The sequence below is a fragment of the Pteronotus mesoamericanus genome, unplaced genomic scaffold (genome assembly GCF_021234165.1).
Source record: "Pteronotus mesoamericanus isolate MK-2021 breed Mesoamerican mustached bat unplaced genomic scaffold, CSHL_Meso_final contig_164, whole genome shotgun sequence".
In the NCBI taxonomy this organism is placed as follows: Eukaryota; Metazoa; Chordata; class Mammalia; order Chiroptera; family Mormoopidae; genus Pteronotus; species Pteronotus mesoamericanus.
The window spans coordinates 23790225-23809034 of NW_026555065.1; the positions used below are offsets into that span (position 1 = coordinate 23790225).

Sequence of the window (18810 nt, forward strand, 5' to 3'; positions counted from 1 at the left end):
CGTACCCTGGCATGGTCATTTCACCGCGCCTTCCCAATGTCGCGCGGGGTTTATGGCGCCGCTTAATGACGTCACGATCATTGACAGCGTGAGGCGGTGGCAACTGCTGCTATGGTGCTGAGCGGCCCGGTGAGGGTCTGAATTTATTTCTTGCAAGGCCTCCAAGGGGCGGGGGGGAGGCTAGGAGTTTGTGGCCAGGGCGGCGGGCGTGTGGTGTGCAGTGTCGCGAGGCTGGAGGGGATGGTTTGGAAGCCCAGAAACCTGACTCTGAGATCAGGGCTAGGGGGCGTGTTGGAGGGGAAGCTGTGTCCACGCTGGGTGATAGGTGCGGAAGTTAGGCTGTTGGGGCTGACCGAGTCTCAGGGTCCGGATTGGGGTGAGGGCAGTTGGGAGCGCAGCGTCTGGGCAAGGTGATGTCTCCAGGGATTCGGCGTGGCGGTGCGTTTACCGCGCTCACAAATCTTTCTCCCCACGCCCGTTTGCTCCCGGTGCCTCACGCGGGCTGCAGGTGCATCATGTCTAGATTGGGGGTCTTGGGCGGCTCCCGCTCCGGGCTGGGACTGCTGTTGGGCACCGCCGCGGGCCTCGGATTCCTGTGTGCCCTTTACAGCCAGCGATGGAAACGGACCCAGCGCCATGTCCAGACCCAGCTCCTGCCCAACTCACTGGACCTCACGCAGACTTCAGAGCCCGGACGCCAGGGTAGGAGCCGGTCCACTGACAGATGGGGCTAGGGAACAAGGCTGCCTTTTGCAGAGCCCGTGGGAGAGGATAACGAAGGCGGGAGCCTGGGAGTCTTTCGCTTTTCTGAAAAGCTTATTGAAAAGGAAAGCCTTCTCCCTCTTCTTCACTCTTTTTCCTATAATCTCAGGAAAGTATATTGTGAAAAAGCTGTTTAATTTTCATTTTTAGTTCTGGCTACAGTGGTGCCATCCATATACATATATATGCAGTTGCTTTGTGTTGGGTGAGGTGTTTAATTAAGTAGAGGAAGAGTCCTAAAGTAGGCAAAAGAAAAAAACTAATCTCGTAGGAATTAAAAGCCCCGAGGCTTACATGTTAAATTATGTATTAGAATTTGAAGGGGATCATGGAGACTATCTAGTCCAAGTGTTTTTTATCCTTTTTATGATGAAATCAAGATTTAAAAAAAATGTTTAAGTTTCCCAAGGTTGTCACACAGCAAGTAAATGGCAGGTTTGGGCATGATCACCTGGTGCTGTGGATTTACCACAGTATGGAACTGGGAGAACGCTTACTTGCAATTGAAACCGAACATGGCCAGAAGCAAGCCACAGCTGAAAATGGTAGTGCTTTCAGTTTTGCAAAAACTTTCATGTTAAATTAACACCTTTGAGCAAAGCATTTAGGACTGGTCAGACCTCATGGTGGTGTAATAGAGGAGCTTTCAGATCATCTCACTGCATGTTAATTGGGAATGAGTGTTTTCCCTGATTACTAAATGCCATGTGGTTTAGGAAAGTTAGTTTTAGAGGAGTGTTCAAAGAATTATCATTTTAAATTGTAACTTTGTTAGCATCTCATAACCTGGTAGTAACCTAGTGTTGCAAGTGTGCTTGTCTTTCCTTCATTTTCCTAGTGGTTTGTTTGTTTGAAATTCCTTAGCAGTAGTCCTTCCGCTGAGGATGGGAGAAAGTGGCCGGGTTCCCAGGAATTTTTCTTGCTCTGCATTCTTGAACACTGTTGGTTGTGTATTGTAATTTGGCTGAGACTGTTACTAGATTTAACAGATTTGTGCTTGCTGGACTGTGGGTTCTTCTTTCCTGGTTTCTTTCCTGTTTTTACATTTTCTAGTAAAATTGCCTTAGGTAGCTCTCAGTTTACTGGCATTTACTGTTGGCATTTACCTAGAGCTCATTTCAGGGCTTGGCAATGGTGTGTTTCCAATGGGTTTTGATGGACCTTTACCAATGTACCTTTTCTCTCAGTAACTGTCCTTTTTCTCTTTGCCTCTCTCTGATGATAGTAAAAGAAATTCTTGAGAGGAGCTCAGAATTTTATTTTTTATTTTAAAAAATGTGTTGATTTTAGAGAAAGTAAGGGAGAGAAACAGAGAAACATCAGTTTGTTGTCCTACCTACTTACGTATTCATTGGTTGCTTCTTGTACGTGCCCTGACCAGGGATCAGACCTGCCACCTTGGTGTATCAGGATGATGCTGTAACCAACTGAGCTATCCTGCCAGGGCTCTATGCTATTCTTTTTGAAGTGAAAGATCAGAATTTGAGTGAGCTCAAATTAGTGTGTAGTTGGTAATGACTGGTATTCGGGCATTATATACAGGCACACCTTGTTTTGTTGTGCTTCACTTTATTGCACTTCACAGGCATTGCATTTTTTTTCCCCCAAATTGAAGGCAAGACCCTTCACCAGCAAAAGATTACGACTCACTTTATTGTGATACGCGATTTATTGCAGTGGTCTGTACCACACCTGCAATATCTCCAAATTATGCCTGCAGCCAGGTAAAGGTTTTCCTTTTATTCTAGCAGGGCAGCTGTCCTGACTTTGAGGAATGTCACTCTTGCAAGCATTTTATATCATCTGCCATTGTGTGCAGTACTGCCAAATGCCCTCCTGTGGAAGGTTCATAGAACAGCGGCTCTTGTTTGTAGATTGGGACCGCGATGTGTTTTTCTGGTTACTTGGTACTTGTTAACAGGACTTAGCTGTGAACATAAGCTTTCTGAGCCTCAAGGGTCATTGTAAATTGAACTCCAATGGGAAGCAAGTGTTTTTGAATTCTAGGCGCAAGATCTTTTCCTCACTCCCATGGGCATCACTGTGTCCTGTCCTCCTTCCCTCAGTGAGGCCATTGCGGGCAGTTCCAGGTGAGGCTGGGGATGCTGCGGTGCTGCCCAGCCTCCCACGAGAAGGGCAGGAGATGGTGCTGGACCGCCTGGACTTCGTGCTGACCAGTCTGGTTGCACTGCGGCGGGAGGTAGAGGAGCTGAGAAGCAGCCTGCAGGGGCTTGCTGGACAGATTGTTGGGGAATTCCGGTGAGTAATGCAGCCTCCTCTTCTGCCTTGTCCCCTGCCCCTACAGCTTTTTCAGCTGAGCTGTTTTGGCCTTTGCTCTCTGTCTATAAGGAAGAAGCCAGGTTTATAGCTTTTCACCTAATTGGCAAGGAGGCTGGCCTTGCACAAGTTCCTTGCTGCTTTGGGGCCCTCAGGGTCTGCTGTAGCAGCTGAAAAGCATAATTCTTACTAACCTGGTCTGTCCTGGTTTGCCCAGGGAGCTACCCTTGTTCTCATGAGTGTAGAGACCCAAGATTTTCTCCGTTCTTGGGTCTTTAATGAGGAGCAGTAGTAAGAGGCTCCTTTATGGTGAGGGGAAAGACAGGCTGGATGGGGCCTAATGCCACCCTGCTTTTCAGATCTCACATGGAAGAGAACCAGAGAGTGGCTCGGCGGCGAAGGTTCCCCTTTGCCCGAGAGAGGAGTGACTCCACTGGCTCCAGCTCCGTCTACTTCACAGCTACTTCGGGAGCCACATTCACAGATGCTGAGAGTGAAGGCGGGTGAGTCATCTCTCCCGGAGGTAGTTGTAGCTCCAACCAGGTTATATTTTGTAAAAGTAATGTTTATCCATGGAAACTTCACACCAAGCTGCTATAAATTTTTTTTGGAACAAAGTAAGAGTATTGATAAATACAGAACAGTTGAAATAAGAAAAACCATCCACCTTATGTTATCCAAAAAAATGAAAATGTCATCAGTGGTTACTGCTTGCATCTGTTATTTTCCTCTGAGCAGGTTTGTTTTTTGCATTGTTATTATATATTTTTTATTTGTTTTCCTATAACATTAACCACAAGAACTTTATTTCCTCTGCTGAGTGTGCTCCCTTCCCCTGGAAGTTCTCTTCCCACGGGGAGGCTTGCTCCCTTGTCAGCTTTATAGAGGGAAGGTGACTGACCTGAGGAATTGGTGGCCTGGCAGGTCTGACCATACACCTTACCGTGAGATGGGGCAGCAGGCAGGAGTCTCATGGAGTCTCCAAACTTGGTCAGGCTAAAGCTTTTGATTTTAAACCACTAGTGCCATTTTGAAACTTTGGTCCCAAACATAAAGTCTGAATAAACATCTCTGTTTTAACACCTGATGCCATCAGTGGCAGCATCTGCTCATTTGCTGGCAGCTCCAGTAATCCAGGTGGTCTGAGGTCTAGGGGCTGATCTCCCTTTGGTAGCCTCTGCCGACCTTTCTTCCTCTTCAAGGAAAAGATGGGCGCACAGAACACCTAAGCCTTCTGTCAGGCCAGAATGGCTGGTTTAGCTATACGCCGGCCATCCAGGACGGTCTTTGCAGCATTGTCCCTCTTTAGCTAAAATACCTTATATTAACGACTCATTATTCTTCCTCTGTGACAGACTGTACTAAGCACGTTAGAGGTATTTTCTCACTCACTCCTAGGTGAGAAAGGATACTGTGGAGCAGGTGCTGCTTTTCTGTTTCTCAGAGCAGACTTGAGGCTTAGGTTTGATGCCTTGCCCAAGGTTGTCCTCCTATCAAGGTCAGGCTTAGCTGGGTTCATCTGCAAGGGCGTGAGGGTCTGTGATCTGATGAATGGCTTGGTCGTCGCAGAACGGCACAGGAGGGCTTTCACAGGAAGACGTGTCCCTGGCATGAAGCCCTTGGGAGTTCTTCCCATTGACCAAGAGCTGCCACAGCTCACTGCCCATAGTAGTACTGTGTGTTCAGTACATCTTACTCAAGATATTTTGGCCTTGTTTTCTTATTTGGGCCATTATATTCTCCTGCCTCTCCTCATTTGGTTTTCTAAGAAAATTAAGAATAGTATTACTCTCTTTTTCCATTTCACTGCCGTTGGGCACCTGTGCTAGAGATGATTATTGCTCATGTGCCTCTTGAAGCAAGTGAAGTCTTGGTAGAGCATTAGTACTCCAGTCACGATTACTGATGCCTGGGTTATCAGATCCCTATTACCTGTATTCTCAAGGGCAAGCAGAAGTGGCCCTTTTCTGTTCCATTTACCTGATAATTCTGGGCTGAGAGATGTTTCCAGAGGGCTGTTTTAGAAGAGGGGCAGAAATGAAATACTTGATACATCTGGATTGAAAGGACAAAGTGGTTGACAATGGGCCCTGAGAATTAAGGAGTATCTCTGTGCACCCAAGAAAACAGGTCTCTTGTGTGGGGAATTGATGTTTGAACTTTGTATGAGGGTAGAACAGGAGAGGTCCCAGCTCTATCCAAGACCAGGATGTGGAACTCAAGGTCCTTGATGATTTTTAATAAGTTATACAAATTCCTGTGGGCAGTGAGAGCCAGAGAGTTTAACCACGGAGGCTTGTGGGTGCTCACTGGGGCTCCCATAAGGGGCAAGACATCTCATCCTGTGATGGGATGAGAGGAATGATGGCTTTCTCAATAATAACTCAGAAGGGTCACCCCATGACTGACTGTGTGTCATGTGGAAGCCAATGGGGGCGTGTGATGCAAGACTCTGGTTTAGCTGGCTGCCGTCTGTGGCAGTGGCCATAGTGAGTAATTATTTTTGCCATGGTCAGTGCCATATAGGTCAAGGGGAAATAATGGGAGGAGGCCTCAGCTGCTGGAATGACTTGGAACGTGTGGGCCCGCGGGAAGGAGTGCCTCTCTGAGGGATGAAAGGATAAGAATATTTGATGGGCTACTCAACCCCATTGAAAGCTGTATTCCCTTTCCCCACCCTGGGAACTGACTGAATGCGGCAGAGGCAGAATCACTGTGTGGGTCCGTGAGCTTGTTCCCTGAGCATTGTAGCAAACACAGCTTCAGTTCCCTCCCTGTAAAAACTCTACTTGCCCTAAAACACCAGCTCTTCCAGGAAACCTTCCAGGCATCCCAACCAAGAGGGATGGCCTATGACCTCATCTCCTTGGGCATTTATCACCTCATTGAGGTTGGTGTTATATTCTGCACCCCTGGGAGTGTCTCAGGGTCAGGGCCTGTACGTGCTTTCTTTGAATGATTCAGCTCCTCTCTCTAATGGGGCTTAGGAGGACTTTAAGGAAAGAAACGTAATGGCCAGGAGGTGAGATATGTGTAACTGAGTCCTCGATCACTCAAGGAGTAGAATAGGATAACTCCGGCTCCTTGCTCTGAGGGAGCCTTGGGTCCTTGACCCACGGAGGGAACAGTGTGTTCTGTCTGAGTACACAGATCCAAATTTTCAAAGGTCCTGCCAGTCCCTTGCTGATCTCAGAAGGTGAACGGCATGTCAAACAAAAGGGCCGCCCCTTTCCCTCTGGTGGATTTCTCCAAAGGCTGAGTTGGTGGTCCAAGAGGTGTGAGAGCATGATGTGAACATACAGACGGCAGCCCATGTAGCTCTAGCACATGATCAGTCTCTTCTCAAGCCCTGGAAGCCCATGGTGCTGATGTCAGCGCTCACTCAGCAAGTGTTTGCCCACTGTGTGCCAGGCAGTGGGGCTGCAAGTTAGCGAGGCAGAGCTCCTTGAAGTGGGGCTGAGGTGCAATAAAAGACCTCACTGTGCCGGCCTTGCTGGAGCCTCGCTGCCTTACAGGGCTCTATCATCTCTCACTGTGGGTGGACATAAGGCCCCTTCTGACCTCCCCTTCTTGGTCTTTAGGACCCAGAGGGATCACAAACTATAGGACTTTCCTCCTGGCTCCACTCCCTGGAGAGACTGCTGATGCCTGTGTTCTAAGCATAAAAGCAGGGATCCCTCTCTGGGAGACTCCTGATTTGAACTGATTGACCAAGGCAGCCTTCAGTCCAGCAGGGAATGGGGTCTCCCCTTTTCCTCACAACTGGAGGTGAGGAGACTCAGATAATCCACTCACCCATTTGCCTTTGGGCTTGGCTGGGCTAAGTAGGGGCAGGCTATTGTCCAGGCCTGAGGAATGGGCTGGGAGTTTCTCTAACATGCTCCTGTATGGTCTCACTCATCACCACCAGGTTGATTGTGAAATCTGATGCCACTTTTTCTTCTCCTTTTATTTTTTTTAAGATTCTATTTATTTATTTTTAGAGAGAGAGGAAGGAATGGAGAAAGAGAGGGAGAGAAACATTAATCGGTTGCCTCACTTATGCACCCTGACCGGGGACAGAATCCACAACCCAGACATGTGCCCTGACCAGGAATTGAACCAGAGACCTTTCACTTCCTGGCATGATGCCAGACCAGTCAGGCTTTCCTTGTCCCTTCAGTTTCTAAAGTTTTTTACTGCAAATTGGTAGAAGGGAAAGAGAACTTAATAACTTCTTAAAAAGCAGGGTGAAGTTAAGGTTTTAAATACCTTATGTTTTTATAGTAGATGTTACTAGGGCCCTTTTGTTAGGGGACTCAGAAAGATCCTCTACAAAGTAGTCAGCATGGATTGGGCACCAGGTCTGATTGCTCACTTGGTACCTTCTAGACGGAATCTGCCTCCTTGTCATCTCTGGCTTTCTGGCCTAACACAGTGTTCAGCCCCTGACTTTAGGTGGCCCTTTTTTTAAAAAAATTTTTTTTAAATTGATTTTAGAGAGAGAAAGAAGAAGAGGGATAGAGAGGAAGGGATGGAGGGAGGGATATATACAAGGTGTGTCCTGAAGAAGTCCAACCATTATTGATATAATGAGAACAGTTTGCTCGACATCAAAGTAACCTGGCAGCCAAGGAGAGTGGACAGGAATGCACATGCATGAACAATGACAGTTTCACTGGACTAGTCAGTGGGGGCAGTAGATACTGTTGAGTGAGCATGTGTACTGTGTGGCTGTCACATTCAAAATGACTGAGCAAGTAGAGCAATGAATCTGCATCAAATTTTGTGTTAAACATGAACATTCCTCTGTGGAAACTATTTGGATAATTCAGAAGGCTGCAGCTATGGGCAACTAGTGATTGGCAGCTTCATCATGACAATGTGTCCGCTCATGCATCATGTCCCATGCAGAGTTTTTTGGTGAAACGTCAAATCACCCAGGTGACTCAGACCTGCTACAGCCCAGATATAGTGCCCTGCAACTTCTGGCTTTTCCCAAAACTAAAATCACCTTTGAAAGGGAAGAGATTTCAGACCGTCGATGAGATTCAGGAAAATACAACGGGGCAGGTGATGGTGATTGGGAGAACTGTGTGAGGTCCCAAGGTGCCTACTCTGAAGAGAGCTGAGGTGTCATTGTCCTATGTACAATGTTTCTTGTATCTTCTCCAATAAATGTCTGTATTTTTCATATTACATGGTTGAATACCTTCTGGACAGACCTCATGTACATTAGGTTGCCCAAAAACTCCATTTTTTTTCCCATAAAATAAAAGACATTTTTCATTTTCAACAATAGCTTTATTGATTTGGATATTTTATGTATGTCGGCTATCTCCCACATGGTATAACATTGATTGTTCTCAATTAATGTCTCAATTTGATTGCTATCAACTTCAACTGGTCTACCTGACCATGGAGCATCATCCAATGAGAAATTCCCAGCACGAAACTTTGCAAACAACTTTTGACACATTTGATTAGTCACAGAACCTTCTCCATATATTGCACAAATCTTTTCTTGCATTTCAGTTGCGTTTTTACCTTTCTTGAAATAATAAAGGATAATATGCGAAAAATGTTGCACATATTCTTTCATCTTCAATATTAAAATAGCAACACAAAAATTCACTAATTTTAATAGTTTTTTAAAAAAATGCATGCTGATACAACAGCTGTCACAATACAATCTAACAAAATTGTTTCAAATGAAGTTAAAGGCAACTAAGCGATACTAGAGCCATCTTATGGGGGAAAAAACACACTTTTTGGCTAACCAGGGTGGGGGTGGGGAAAGAGAAGGAAGGAGAGACGGAGAGAGTAGAGGGGGAGAGAAAGAGAGGGAGAGAGAGAAGAGGGAGGGAAACAGAAAAATGCTGATTTATTGTTTCACTTATTTATGCATTTATTTGTTGCTTCTTGTATGTGCCCTGACTGGGGATTGAACCCGCAACCTTGGCACATCCAGCCAGGACCTTAGGCTGTCTTGTATTGATTTTATTTGTAGGTGTCTTCCCTCATCTCTCCTTCAGTTCTGTTTTGCTCCAGAATAGAGATCCTTCCACTATCTCTCATTCCAAGATGGAGGAAGACTTGTCCTTACAGGTCTCCCCATGTGCTTCAAAACCTTCTGACTTACAGAACCTACATTTTCTTACTCAGTCTGGAGGCCTCTCTGGTGTCTGATTCTGGCCCCTGCACAAGTCTTACTTTCTTCCCTGCTCAGTTTTTGTCTGATTCAGTTGGCAGTTAGGAAAAACACCCTGATCAGCTGCTGGTAGAGGCCAAGATCCAAGAGAAACTTGGCTTTCTCTTCAATGGGTGCATTTAGGTTGGGGTTCCCTAGGAGACCCCTGGCTTATGGTGGCCCCAGATACTTTTCCACAGGGTTCTGTTTGCATCTTCCTCCTCTTCTGCTTCCAGCTGCAAATGGCCCTCACTCCACCCCAGCAATTCCAAATGTTCCCAAGGGCTACTCCTGTTGTAGCTTAGGTTTGGTTACTGACTGACATGGGATGGGGTACACAATGGCTTGAGAGAGAAAATGTGGATATCTGTGGCTGCTCAGGGCCTCAGAGGCTGGCACCCACCCATGTTAGTCCTGACAGGTGCCTTTGGCTGATAAAGCAAAAATGAGTGACAGAGACCTGGTGAGCCATCTAGCTCAGATCAGTTCCACCTACTTTAAAGTTTATATCCTTTAAACAAATGTTTTTCCCATTACCATTTAGTCCGTTTATATCCCCCTAAAGTTTTTATCTTATTCATTTCTTTTTTATTTATGACTATATGCTCACTAAAGCAATTATATTAAAAGATAGAAAAAGCATTTCCTTTTAATTCTTCTGCCCTGAGAGGCTGACTGGCAACATTTTGGTACATTACCTTTCTAAGCTTTTCTTTTTCTCTATTTTTCTGGCAGACGTGGTAATAGCTAAGCAGAGGGTTCTTATAATAGTCCCTCACTGTCACAGCACCCCCAGAGGTGGTCACTCTTCTAAATCATTTTCCTCATTTTCCCAGGTCATAGTTCCCATAGGAAGCTTTCTCTAGGGGACTAGTTTTTGACCTTAAGTGGGGGGAGTGTTTCTTACTTGGTGCTCTGGACAACAGTGTCATGGAGAGTCCCTCTTTGTGAGTAGGGAACAGACTCTAGGGCTCTAGGGCTGAATGATCCCCTCCTTTGACCCTGTAACTTACATTTCTCTGTCACAGTTACACAACAGCAAATGCAGAGTCCGACTACGAGCGGGACTCTGACAGGGAGAGTGAAGATGGGGAAGATGAAGTGAGCTGTGAGACCGTGAAGATGGGGAGAAAGGATTCTCTGGACCTGGAGGGAGAGGTGGCTTCAGGCCCGGTTCCTGGAGCCCTGGAGGCTGAAAGCTCCCCTGACTTGGAGGATATGCTGCCCCTCCTACAGCAGGCGGACGAGCTGCACCAGGGCAGTGAGCAGAGCAAGCGGGAGGGCTTCCGACTGCTGCTCAACAACAAGCTAGCGGTGAGGCTCCAGCTGCCTGCCTGCCCGCCCTCTCTCTCTGCTGAACCCTGCTGACTCCTGGGGAGTGAGAGCAGGCCGCTGTGGTTACTGACCCTGCAAGGTGACATGGGAAAGAAAATGAGGGTGAGATGGCTGGTTCTGCACCTGTCCCCCAGGGTTGCACATCCTCTTCCAAGGGGCTAAATGCTACCCTAGATTTACAGCCTGTTCCAGAGCTTCCTCCTGAGGGCAGTCCTCTGCCTCCTGTAGAGTCACCGCAAGAGCTCCACTTGTCACAGGAGTGGGAAATGTGGAGAGAACTGGATGTCCTTTTATTTCCCTTGAAGCAGAGCCCAAGCTGCATACTCCATTAGAAGTTTCCAACACCAGGGATAAACATTTAGCTCACCCAACCGCAATTCCTTTCTCCTAAGGTTCACGGCCAGAATTTATGTTCACCCAAGAATAAATGCCCCCAAAGTTAGAATTTTCCCTTTTTAGGGCATTACTGCAGAGTGAGGGCATTCTTGTCCGCTGATAGTATAAGAAGGTAAGGTCAACTCCAAGATGTAATAAGGCACAGCAAGAGAAATCTTGATGACACCATGAAGAAAATGTGAAAATGCGCAAGGGAAGCCATGTGGGGAAGGGGGGCTGTGCATAAAATGGGCCCACTGGTCAGCATTTGTAACACACTAGCTTGGAAACTCAAACTTACAGTGTGGGAAGGCCAGGGCCCCAATTCTCTGAGGGAAGAGGAGTCTCCATCCCTTTCTCTGTTTGGTTTGCAGTATGGAAGTCAGCAGGACTTCCTCTGGCGCCTAGCCCGGGCCTACAGTGACATGTGTGAACTTGCTGAAGAGGTGAGCGACAAGAAGTCATATGCTCTTAATGGTAAGTGCTAACAGGCTCCTGGTGGGAAGGTGACTGATTGTGGGGGTGGAGCCAGCCCATCTGCTTGGGGCCCGGAGGACCCACCAAGCCGCAGACTGCCAGGGCAGCTGCAGCTCAGTTACTCACTAGGGACAAACTCTGGCTCCCAGGGACACCTGCATCCTTGATACAGAGAACAATCTCTGCATGTCACTGTGATTTGGGAAACACTAGTGCACATTTTTAGGAGTACTTGTATCCTATCAGCCTAATTGTTTGTTCTCACTCCCCAAGCACAAGAGGGCAAAACCTATCTTAATCTGAAGAGGTTCTTTTTTGCTGGTTTCAGTTGTGGAGATTGTGGGGCAGGTGTTCTAAGAGATGAATCTAGTGTATTTGGTAAGCACCTGTAAGGAGTAGTTCAGGAACACACTGCTAGCTTACAAGCCCCTGGGATCTCCTTAGCAATTCTATTGCCAGGTCTGTACCTTGGGGGATAGGGTGCATCTGACTTATGCCAGGCTCAGGGCTCATCTCTCTCTGCCATTAAGTCACTGAGAATTCTGCTTTAAAAAGTGACTGGTTTTGAAGGGAAGGTGATGTGTCCTGCCTTGCTACACGCCTGCGGCATGCACCATCAGTGGGCTCCCAGGTCTTGTGGTTCCGTTAGTTATCGAAAATGGATTTGTCTACTTTCCCACTTTTATACGTACAGCCTTGTAAATGTAACTGACTCTTTGATAATGTAGAATCTGCCAATACCTGAAGGTCATTGTTCTAAACTTTCGTAGAATTAGGAAGTCAATAAAGAAAGAATAGGCCAACTGAGTAAAATGTTTATTGTTATAGATCTTCATAAAACCCCCCCTGGAAATTTTAACAAAAGGTACTTAATTACTGTTTGCTTCATTCTTTTTAAGTGTCTGCCTTCCCATCTAAATTTCAGTTGAGGATTCTGATCAGTTCTTGGTTTGATTTTTGGTATCAAGAAGAACCTTTCCTTTCCCTTTGGTCATTGATCATCTTATTAGGAACTACCAGAGAGCATTGGTTGCTTTTCCTGAGCTGAGCACCCGAGACAAGTTGATTTCTGCTGGAGGTCGAATAACTATGTAGCATCTTGGGAAACACCCCCGCCCTGGGACTCTAGCTTTTTAGGACCATTCTTGCTGGGTCTAAAGTTCTTCATTTTGTTCTACCTCCAGAAGCTGGACCACCAGGAGGAAGCTATTTTTGCGGATGTCAGGCAGTATCTGTTTACCCCTGTGTCTAACTTGGCAGGGACTGTTTCTCATTCTTCAGTTATTTTCCTAGTGAGACAGTGCTTGGAAGGGGACAGAGAAATCCCTTTAGAGACAATGCCCCTCACTGGTGGGGGGCATATGGTCTTTATGTTTGGAATGGGAGATGTAGGGTTCTCATCAGTTGTCTTAAGGATAATTAGCTGCATATACAACATACCATAATTACTATTACTTAAGGATGAAGAAACATTTCAGATTAGCCAATCGACAATTTCAACATTACTTTTGTTCCATTTTCTCCATATTCCCTTCCAAGCCCTCTGTATTTTCATGAAAGGAGAAGTCCCATTTTGCAGGGTGCTCTTTTTTCCATTGTACGGGCATGGTGGTCCTCATATGGAGGGCTCCATGTTCCCTGTCACTCTAGGGGACCCTTGTCAAGAACTTTCATGTATGTAGGCCTCAATTTCGTGTTAGTGCCTAGAAAACCTAAGATTCAAGTGAAAGTCACTTCTGGTCATACCTCAGTCAATTTGGCTCTGGTAAGGAGTTTTGGCCTAGGACTATGATCGATGGTCTCAGATCATGTGTCCTTTTGAGAGTTCTATCAAAGCTGTAGACCCTCTCCTTGGGGAGATTCATGGATACCCTGAAGCCTATTCAGAGACCCCAAATAACAGACCCTCCAGGGTCAGGTATATTGGGCAGTCTCAGGTTGGCTTTGGGTCCTTTTGTATTTTAAGTGCTGTGAGCACATTGGTGAATGTTGTAAAAACAAGATAGCTGGGTCAGCTGATGACAGAGAGCAGGAAGCTGAGGTGAAGCAGAAGCCATCCCTGAGAAGCTGTTTGCAGCTTTTCACTCTGTTCAAGTTCACAACTATTTCCAAACAAGTCCAGGCCGGGATTGGTATCGGTGGAGCAGTCATTCTTTCTGAAAGCCCCCGCTTAGGGAAGTGTGCATGAGAACCCTTGTCAACTCTGGATCACCTTTGTCCTACAGGAAAAGAAGAAGCGGAGGCCGCTCTGGAGAAGGGGAATGAGAATGCTGACTGTCACCAATGGTAATAACCCCCTGCAGGGTCCCAGGAACAGCCAGCAGAGTGAAGGGGGCAGGGCTTTATGGTGTCTGCTTTGGCCATAAAGGCATTTGCCAAAAAGAGCCAGGAGAGGGAGCTCTGGCCTTTACTTCCACATGCCCCATTCAACCCCCAGCTGGGGGCCTAGGGAAGTTTTCTTTGGCAGGTGCCTTCAGGATGAGGCAAGGGAGAATATGAGCTTTTTCTTTTTTTTCTATTGGGGCTTGGAGAAATGAGCAGCTTTGTAAGTCACCTGAACTACAAAACTTGTGGGTTCTTGGCTCCTTAGGGAGGCTGGGACAATGCAGCTCCCCTCTCTTGCACAACTTCCTCTTTCCCCTAGCTGCTATCCCTGGCTGGTGGTGAGCTTTGGCTTCTTTGCTTGGCTTGCACGAATAAAAATGGATGTGAGTTCACCCCCAGGAAGTTGAATAGTCAACTTATTAGCTCACAATAATATCAACCCTGTTTGTAGTCTCATGTGAGGCAAAGTTCTGCCAATATGCATGGGTCAGGGCAAACCTGTGTCCTGGGGCCTGGTTCCAGCACCTCAGGGTGTTAGTGAAAACAATCCTTTCCTGCCTCCCCTCTTGCTTTCCATCTCTGTCCTCAGATTGTGAGCTGAGAGATGCTGTTTCTCTATCTGTAGCTGAAACTTTACCTCTGCAAGGCGTCTTCTCAGAGGCCAAGGTCATCACTGTTTCTAGGATGTCACAGGTGCTACTTCCCTGTGGGCTTCTTTGGGGCTCCTGGACTGGAAATCGGCCTCATGCTTCCTTAGCTATTCTTGGAGAACAGCTGTTTGGACTAAATATGGAAATGAGCCCCTGGAAGTATCTGATACAAATATCCCCAGAAATTTGGTAAATATATGAAAAAGCAACTTGGGCCTTTAAACACCAATTTAATGTCAACTGTGCTTCTGGAAACAATGCTGGAGAGGGGAGTAATGAGATCTGTGTTTTCGAGACGAAAGATGGGAAGCTGGCTGGCTGGTTTTGTACCTATGTAAGGATTTGAAAGAGGGCTGAAATCAGAGGCCTTTCTTCCTTTGCTTCTTTTGGTTCTCAAGTTAACATCAGAAATTCCTAGAGTATCTTATTCCAATTTGATTGTTCAGAGTCGAGTCGGTATACCTGTATACTGCCAAGGCTAATGAGACCTTTTTTTAGTGTTGGTTCAGGAGGCAAAAAGCAATGTACTCAGGTATTATGCTTTGATGCTGTTTATTAGAGAACTGGTTTTTAAGTTTTTGACACCTATGTGTACTCATTATGAGGAGAAATTTGTTGGATATCTGGACCAAGACCTTGCCTAAATAAGTGTAAGAGATTTACTGTGGTGGTCCCAGATCTTTGTACCCAATATAGATACTTTGGAGAGCCTCCCACTGTTTGCGAAAGAGTATTAATTGGAACCACAGGCCTGTGAAAAGGCAAATTATCTACACATATTTTCAGCTGTAGTTGAGGGTGCAGAGGTGGTGTTAGTAGGCTGTGGGTGGGAAGTCCATCGCTGTCCCTGAGCTTGCTGCTGCTTCCCCCTTAGGTATGCAGTGCTTTGTGGTCAGCTGGCTGAGCATGAGGGCATCCAGAGGCGCATCCAGAGTGGCTTTAGCTTCAAGGTGAGGAAAGGCTTCTCTTCTTTCCCTTGTGCTGTCCACATTCCCTGCTCCATCTTAGCTCCTTGCAAAGGGTGTTTCTACTGCTTCTATGACTCACCGCTCTTTCCTAATCAACTCTGGTGTCTGAAGTTAGTTTATATTTACATTTTTCCCCTCAGGAGCATGTGGACAAAGCCCTGGCTCTCCAGCCAGAAAACCCCATGGCTCACTTTCTCCTTGGCAGGTGGTACTACCAGGTGAGCTAGATTCCAGGACTTAATATAAGGGCCCTTCAGTGTCACAGGACACTGATCTTCTTGCAGTGAAAATTTGGGAGCAGGGGCCTCAGCCTGGCTTATGTGCCATTTCCTCTGAATGGTCATGTTACTATGATTGGACCCAGCTCTGTTTGACCCTGTTTGTTTTCAGTACAGAACATGCAATATTTCTAAAAATACTTGCTTAAAATATTTATTCACACCTTGATCTTTTGATGGCAGGTCGCTCACCTGGGTTGGCTGGAAAAAAAAACTGCTGCAGCCTTGTTTGAAAGCCCTCTCAATGCTACTGTGCAGGATGCCCTCCAGAGCTTCCTAAAGGTATCAGGAGAGGGACGGAGGGAGGGAGGGAGGGAGCAGCACCTAAAAATGCCTGGGTGACATTGTTTTTCCTAATGATATTGTTTGGAGGGGTTTCTGGCAGGGAGGCAGTTTTGTTTGCCTGTCCAATGGGAAAATCAGAACCACCTGGAGAGCTTATAAAAATATATATGTTCCCAGACCCACTAAATCAGGCTCCAGGTAGAGGACTGGAAATCTCTAAAATACTTGAGAGCCTGACTTGAATTTGGGAACACCTTACTGGAATGTCTTCCTCCCTCCTCCAGGCTGAAGAACAGCAGCCAGGATTTTCCAAAGCAGGAAGGGTATATATTTCCAAGGTAAATTCACCTATTTCAACACAGATGAAAAGTATGTATGTTGATAATATTCTGGAAACTCCTAAAAGCATACCCACTTATGCCTTTTTCTAGTCTCTTGGTGGTATTTATCCCAGGTTTTCACTACTGTCTCTTTTCAGTGCTACAGAGAACTAGGACAAAACTCTGAAGCTAGACAGTGGGTAAAGCTGGCCAAGGAGCTACCGGATGTCACGAATGAGGTAATACTTTTAAGAACTTTTCTAACACTGGATTCCATCAAGTCATTCCTGGACCTTTTCAAGAAAGAAAATCTTCCCTTGAAATCTTATTTCCCTAGAAAGAAGTCTATACTTTTACATGTAGGCGCTATGACAACAGCTCAGAAAGGAAGCAGAGGGTCCTTCTTCTTGCATACCAGTGGTTTGGGAAATGTTGGCTTAGATTTTGGGTCCTAGTCTTGTTCTCTTGTCTTCCTAGGATTCAGCTTTCCAGAAGGACTTGGAAGAACTGGAAGTAATTTTAGGACACTAACCACATTTCAATGGCCTTCATGACTTGAGAAATACCACTGCTTGAGGGAGACGAAAATCAGGTCCTTTCCCCCTTAGATCCTGCTTAGAGCAGGAAACTGAGCAAGACTGGTTAAGGGAGTACCCTGACTCCTGCGTCTGACCAGTACCTCCTACCATCTTCTTGCCTACTGTCCACTGGTTACCTTATTCTAATCGCTTAACTAATCTGCAACTGCGGAAGCACTTAAGCCTGAGTTTCTGTTATAATCTCCCTTGAGTGAATTCTTAAAAAAATCAAGACCCTGTTGAAAAGAGGGGAGAACTGAAGGCCTCCTTTCAGCTGCTGGTAAGGTGAATGAACTTCAAAGAGCTATAAGAACAAAACACAGAACTTGTACTCTAATCCAATCTTTTTTTTTACTGATTAATATTCAACACCAAAGTACATAATCCTAAAATCATATCCTACCTATCAAGGTAAAAGGAAGGGTCAAGGCAGTCCACGGATACTGCCTTCTTTTCACCTATCATGTGGATTCTAATTATATTCCTGGGCTGAGGGACTGGGCATCTTGGCTGCTTTTGGAATGACAATTGTGCATAAGGCTTATGAGACATTGAATTGATGATCTGAGGAGGTGCCTGGAATATATTTTGGTACAAACTGAAAATAAACCAAATTTGATCAGAACCGATTATATTCCCCCATGTTTATTTATCAACTCCTTATTCTTGACACTTCCATAACTGTTACCTGCCACAGGGGCTATTGCAGACAAGTAGAAAATAGCAAAAAAGGGTTTAGAATAGGCTCTCTGGTTAATGCTATTTCAGTGAAAATTTTAGTTACAGGTAAAATACAGGCAGAGAGCTGATTTTTAGCCTACCAAGGCCTATTCCAAGTAAGCAGGTGTTCCCTGACCCACTCATGTTCACATACAGGCAGCAGCATAAAGCCTAATCTCAACTACAAGAAAAATTAAGACAAATTTCTAAGTCAAAGGCATTTACATACTTTATAGTTCCTAAAAGACTGAGATGCTTTTATACAAGAACCAAGATTTCATTCCAGAATCCGTCACTGTGGCTTTATTCTACCACCCTAGGTATGTTTTGTGGTAAGAAAAGACCTGAGAGATATTCCATTCTTAAAAGCCAGGGAACAGAACTGCTTTTAAAACAAAGCTGCATCAAATTGTATCTCCCTACATATACCAGGATAGATACAGGCACCAGCAGGGATTTTTCACTGCCTTTCTTTCCAGTACTAGCTGAGAGTCCCTTTGAAATTAGAAGAACTTGTTAAAACCATCCTGAATATAAGTTTAAAGGGTTAGAAGAGTACGTCAAACTCCTGAAGTTGAATAATCCAGAGTAGCATCAGAGTTCTACAACATGAGACTTACAGAATAAAAACAAAGGCCACAGGAAAGCCATGGTACATCCACCTTGTAAGAGTACATTAGGTTGAAGGACAATAAGCTGAATCATCTGAATATAGGACTTCCCTTTTAAATTTTCAATTTTAAAGCAATAGTAACTGATCACTTCTACCCCATGCCAAAAAGATATAAAGGCCCTATCTAGTTTGTTCCAGAATAACTCCTATAAACAGCAGTCACTACAAATAACCACTTTACAGCAGTTCCACACTGAATCTACTTACTTCAGCCTCCGAAATGCTTATGATTCCAGAATTATCTGGAGTTGCTCTTAGTAAAAACAAAAACAAAAACAAAAACAACACAACAAAAACCCCAAGCAAGTAGGTGGTTAAAGGACTGGTGGCTCAGCAGGTCTGCTCAGTATTCCTTAACTAAAAACATATTCTTACATATGATAATTCAGGCATACAAACTTAAAAAACCCTGTCTGATTGACAGATTTACTCACAGAGAGAAAGAACCTGTGAAGAGACCCATTCCCTTTGCCACACAGCTAAGACACTTTTTTCAACATTATTCAGACAGTGAGAGAAGAGACAGGTTTCCCCAGCTTGAGTTCTCTTGGAGACACAAGGTTGTCCAGCTGTTAGTCATAAGTCAACCTCAAGGCACTATGTCAAAGGTATTCCATA

The 18810-nt window shown here is 45.4% G+C and overlaps 1 protein-coding gene across 4 annotated transcripts; it reads left to right on the plus strand.

Annotated features, from left to right (window-relative positions):
* The first annotated feature begins 75 nt into the window (after positions 1–75).
* On the plus strand, positions 76–17422 carry RMDN3 (regulator of microtubule dynamics 3). Of its 4 annotated transcripts, XM_054565139.1 has the most exons (13): positions 76–129; positions 509–702; positions 2829–3021; positions 3399–3542; positions 10237–10522; positions 11293–11395; positions 13621–13681; positions 15245–15320; positions 15479–15556; positions 15800–15898; positions 16186–16239; positions 16380–16460; positions 16699–17422. In XM_054565139.1, the coding sequence occupies exons 2-13, from the start codon at positions 516–518 to the stop codon at positions 16750–16752; spliced, it is 1416 nt and encodes a 471-aa protein (XP_054421114.1). In that variant the 5' UTR covers positions 76–129; positions 509–515; the 3' UTR covers positions 16753–17422. The 4 variants fall into 4 exon arrangements, 3 of the variants coding, with proteins under 3 accessions (XP_054421114.1, XP_054421116.1, XP_054421115.1); XM_054565141.1 differs by lacking the exon at positions 2829–3021; XM_054565140.1 differs by lacking the exon at positions 76–129 and having other exon boundaries at positions 454–702.
* Positions 17423–18810: the final 1388 nt, after the last annotated feature.

Coding starts and splice junctions, on each gene's coding strand:
- RMDN3 (XM_054565139.1), top strand. CDS start 516: ATGTCTAGATTGGGGGTCTTGGGCGGCTCCCGCTCCGGGCTGGGACTG. Junction 10,523..11,292: donor TGCTCAACAACAAGCTAGCG/GTGAGGCTCCAG, acceptor TTTGGTTTGCAG/TATGGAAGTCAGCAGGACTT. Junction 11,396..13,620: donor GAAGTCATATGCTCTTAATG/GTAAGTGCTAAC, acceptor TTTGTCCTACAG/GAAAAGAAGAAGCGGAGGCC.